At 56.0% G+C, this 3,820-nt stretch overlaps 1 protein-coding gene across 1 annotated transcript; it reads right to left on the minus strand.

Annotated features, from left to right (window-relative positions):
* IBSP (integrin binding sialoprotein) lies at positions 1 to 3,820 on the minus strand. The gene is made up of 6 exons (XM_074867516.1): positions 3,767 to 3,820; positions 3,622 to 3,672; positions 3,425 to 3,496; positions 3,179 to 3,235; positions 1,115 to 1,216; positions 1 to 798 (listed from the first exon to the last, which is right to left on the minus strand). The coding sequence occupies exons 1-6, from the start codon at positions 3,818 to 3,820 to the stop codon at positions 226 to 228; spliced, it is 909 nt and encodes a 302-aa protein (XP_074723617.1). The 3' UTR covers positions 1 to 225.

Consider the following 3,820-nt stretch of genomic DNA (forward strand, 5'->3'; position numbering starts at 1 on the left):
TTGGCAGCAAACCCTTCATCACGAACAAGCTCAGTTCGGTTGCTTTATTTCATTTCGCTTTGCAAGATACAAAAAAAAAAAAAAAGCCTGGGACGGAGCTGGTGTGCACCGTGAGCCGCCTGGCATCCTCTCTGGCGCACAGTGGCTGCAGTGAGCCTTCATATGCACGTTCCTGAGTGGGATGAGGCAGGCAGGCAGCAGCACCAGGGCCATCCCCCCACCGGCTCACTGGCTGTAGTAGTAATCCTGGCCATACACGTCATAGCCATGCCCCTTGTAGTAGCCATACTCATCCTCATAGGCCCGGTAGCTGTCCCCGCGGGCATACTCGTCCTGCTCCCCGTAGCTGCCCTCCGTGGTGCCCTCATCCCCCCGGCCATGGCCCCCAGCCGTCACCTCGTACTCCCACTGCTCCCCGGCTGTGGTGGCATCTGTGGGTCCCCCATCTCCTGTGGTGGTCGCCTGGGACAGTCCTTCTTCGCCTGTGGTGCTGGCGACAGTGGTGGTGGCTTCAGTTTCCTCCTCCTCATCCTCTTCCTCTTCTCCCTCCTCCTCTTCTTCTTCCTCCTCCCCTTCCTCCTCCTCTGCCACCGTGGTGCCATTGCCGTGAGGTCCCTCTCCCCCCTCGGTGGTGTTGGTGCTTGTGCCATTGACACCATTCTCATTCTCGTCTATCTCTTCTTCCTCCTCCTCCTCCTCCTCCTCCTCCTCCTCATTCTCATCACTGTCTTCATTTTCGGAGTTGCCCCCTTTGCCAGCCGCACCGTTCCTGACCCCCTTCAGGGGCCCTTGGCAGCCCTTGCCCTGGCGAGGGGAAAATAACATGGCATGAGTTGGGTGGCAGGAGGTTGCAGCTTTTTGGTGCCATGTGGCATGGGGCAGGCGTGGGCCCAGCTGAGAAGCCCCCCCTGCACCTTGCATGGCAAGGATGCCTTTTTGGGGTGCCCCTTCTGACCCTCCCACCAGGTTAATGCCCAGAGTTTGACCCAGCCGTGGACATCTTGCACAGCAGAGCTCCAAGCGGGGTGCAGGGCATCCCATGGGTGCAAGTGAGCATGCAGGGAATATCCCTCCCCTCCAGGGGTGCTCCCTGCCAGCCCCTGCCAAACCACACCTGCTGAGGTGATGCGACATCTCCTCCCAGCCTGCCCTGGCAGTCGCCAAGGGCTGCTCCAGCGGGGTGGCCAGCTGCCTCAGTGCCAGCATAGGATGGCTCCTGCAGGGACAGGGGGAGGACAGGGCAGGTCGTCAGCAGTGGGAGTACAGCACAGCCCTCTCAGCAGCCAGGGGGGCATGCAGGATCCCCACGCATCATTTGGGCACTGCTCTGAGTTTCCTACTTTCCCAGGCGTCTTGCCCCAGAAGCTGCAGCAGGGTAGCCCAAGCCATGCAGTTAAGCGGTGGTGGCTGGAGTCAGGTGTTCCCATTCTAGCTATGCATTTTGCTTTACGAAGCATCTGAAGGTTTGCTTTTGAAGTTACCCATTCCAGTTTCCAATAACCAAAGAAAGCCACAGGCGCATGAGGTGCAGACACACCACACCCCCGGTGGAGGGCCGGCAAGAGCTCAAAGCCAAGTGTCAGCCTGAACCCCACCAGCAATAAGCCATCAGCTTGGCCACGCACTGGAGCAGGTCTCACCACTAAAAAAGGCAATGAAAAACTCAAATGCAAAGCAGAGCCTGGAGGAACTGCTGAGAAACTGGCTGGGGCAGCTCACCCTGTCCCCAAGCTGGGAGGAGGATGAACCCAGCCACGGCAGGGAGGTGCGGGGTTGCTGCCATCCCTGCCCCAGGTAATCCCCCCTGCTCGCATGCCAAGACCAAGGAAGCTCACCCTGGTGTTTTGGGCCAACTCAGATGCTTAAAATATGGGCGCATCTGATGCCAGAGAAAACCCAAGGTGTTTTCCTCTCCACTGGAGGTGCCACCAAATTGCATGGTGCAGCTGGCTGTGCCGATAGGAGCCATACCCCCCTCATCTAGCAGCTGATCTAAGGGTGCTCTTTACATACCTATAACCGACCCTGGGACCTTTCATCACGACCTTTCATCCAACCTTGGGGCCTTTCATTTTATCTTGCTGGCCACCCCCTGCCAGTGAAGGCACACAGCGTCCCTGCCTGGGAATGACCACTGCTCTGGTGCCCTTGAAATGAAAGGGGCAGCCCTGAACAGCAGCTGCATTCCTGTATATCACTTAATTTCTTCCTTGGGAATGAAATTCCCCCTTGCTGTCAAAGTTATCTCTAGTGGATTGCAGTGGTAGGGGAGAACAACAGGCAGAAAGGGGCTAATTGCAGGGATGTGCCACAGCTGGCAGAGGTGCCTGGGGGACGGGGGCCACCCTGTGCTGCACCCCAGCCCCAGGTGGGCTTCCAGAGAGGGTTTTAAGACCAGATGCCCAGGCTTATGCTCCTGTTGAAAAGACCCCTGAAATTAGCATTCAAATCATTAAACACAAATTTTAAAAAATGTGATTAGATCTGCCAAATAGGCTTTCAAGCATGGCAGATCCCTGTCTCAGAGCACCGGCGTGTCTGAGACCACTGGATTATTTTTGAGCATTTGCATCCGGTGAGGCACAAGCAACCTTTGTAATCCCTGGCATTTAATTTTGGACCTGGGTGACTCTCACAAATGCAGCGGTGCCCAAACTCATATTGACGCAGCAGACAGGAGCAGCGTTACCAGCTGGGCTGGTACAAACGTGTATTTCCCAATATAGCACCAGTTTGTGTCCCTCCACACACACGTGTGCAGAGAGTAACTGTATTTTCCATAGCAATTTTATCAGCACGATGGGGGCAACGCACTTGAAAGGGAAAGGTGAGAGGAATGAATCCCTAACAGCATGTTTTGCCTTGTGGGTGACCCTCCCTGCTTCTGCCCTTTGGCCCATCCTGCTCCTTTCTGAGCCACTGAAAATGGAAACCCAGAAATTTTGTCTCAGGGTTGTTTGGTTCATTGCCCGCCCATCCTCTTTAAAAAAAGAAGAAAAAGGAAAAAATATACAAAAAATAATAAAATAAAGCCCAGAGTAGAAAATCCAGTTGCATCCAGAGTGCAAGGCTGCGGGCAGTCAGCAGCCACAGAGGCTGATGAGCAGAGACTACAAAACCAAAGAAAGTTCCCAAATTCCTGTATTTGTTTTGCAGGCTGCTGGTCTGCTCTACTCACCCCCGCTTCCTCCTCCTCCTCTGAGCCGTCCCCCTCTTCCTCTGAAGAGTCACTGCCCTAAAGAGAGGGAAAACCGAGCCATAGCTGGGCTGGCAGGTCCCCACTGGTGTCACAAGCACGATGATCTCAGCCCAGCCCTGCAAGCCAGTGTCAGATGGGGCACAGACTGAGCCCCTGTCTCATTTGGGCCAGTATCTCTACATTTGGTGAGCTGTGAAGCATCAGCAAGTCCTCTGAAGAACCCACCTGGTACCGTCGCTGCGGGGGATGCACGTAGGCATATCTGTACAGGTAATACCGGTGCCTGTTCTTGAACACCTACAGGGAGAAAAAAGGGGTAAATCCCATCAGTCTGGGGGCTTGGGTACAAGAGTGACCGAAATGTCCTCATCCTGAAGACCAGCGCCGTGTGGGACTGGGCACAGGGTGGGGGGAGACCCTACCGCGTTCTCTTCCGAATCGTCTGACTTGGCTCGCCGCAGCCAGCTCTTGACCTGGGAGAAAAGCTGGGTTGGCACACACCCCACATCAGCCCCGGCGAGGCTGGGGGGGCCCCCCCGGGGGGGCCCCCCCCTGCCCGGCACTCACCGAGAAGGCGCACGCCATCCCCACCAGGCACGCAAAGACCAGGGCAGTCCTCAT

The sequence above is a fragment of the Strix uralensis genome, chromosome 4 (assembly GCF_047716275.1).
Source record: "Strix uralensis isolate ZFMK-TIS-50842 chromosome 4, bStrUra1, whole genome shotgun sequence".
Classification (NCBI taxonomy): domain Eukaryota; kingdom Metazoa; phylum Chordata; class Aves; order Strigiformes; family Strigidae; genus Strix; species Strix uralensis.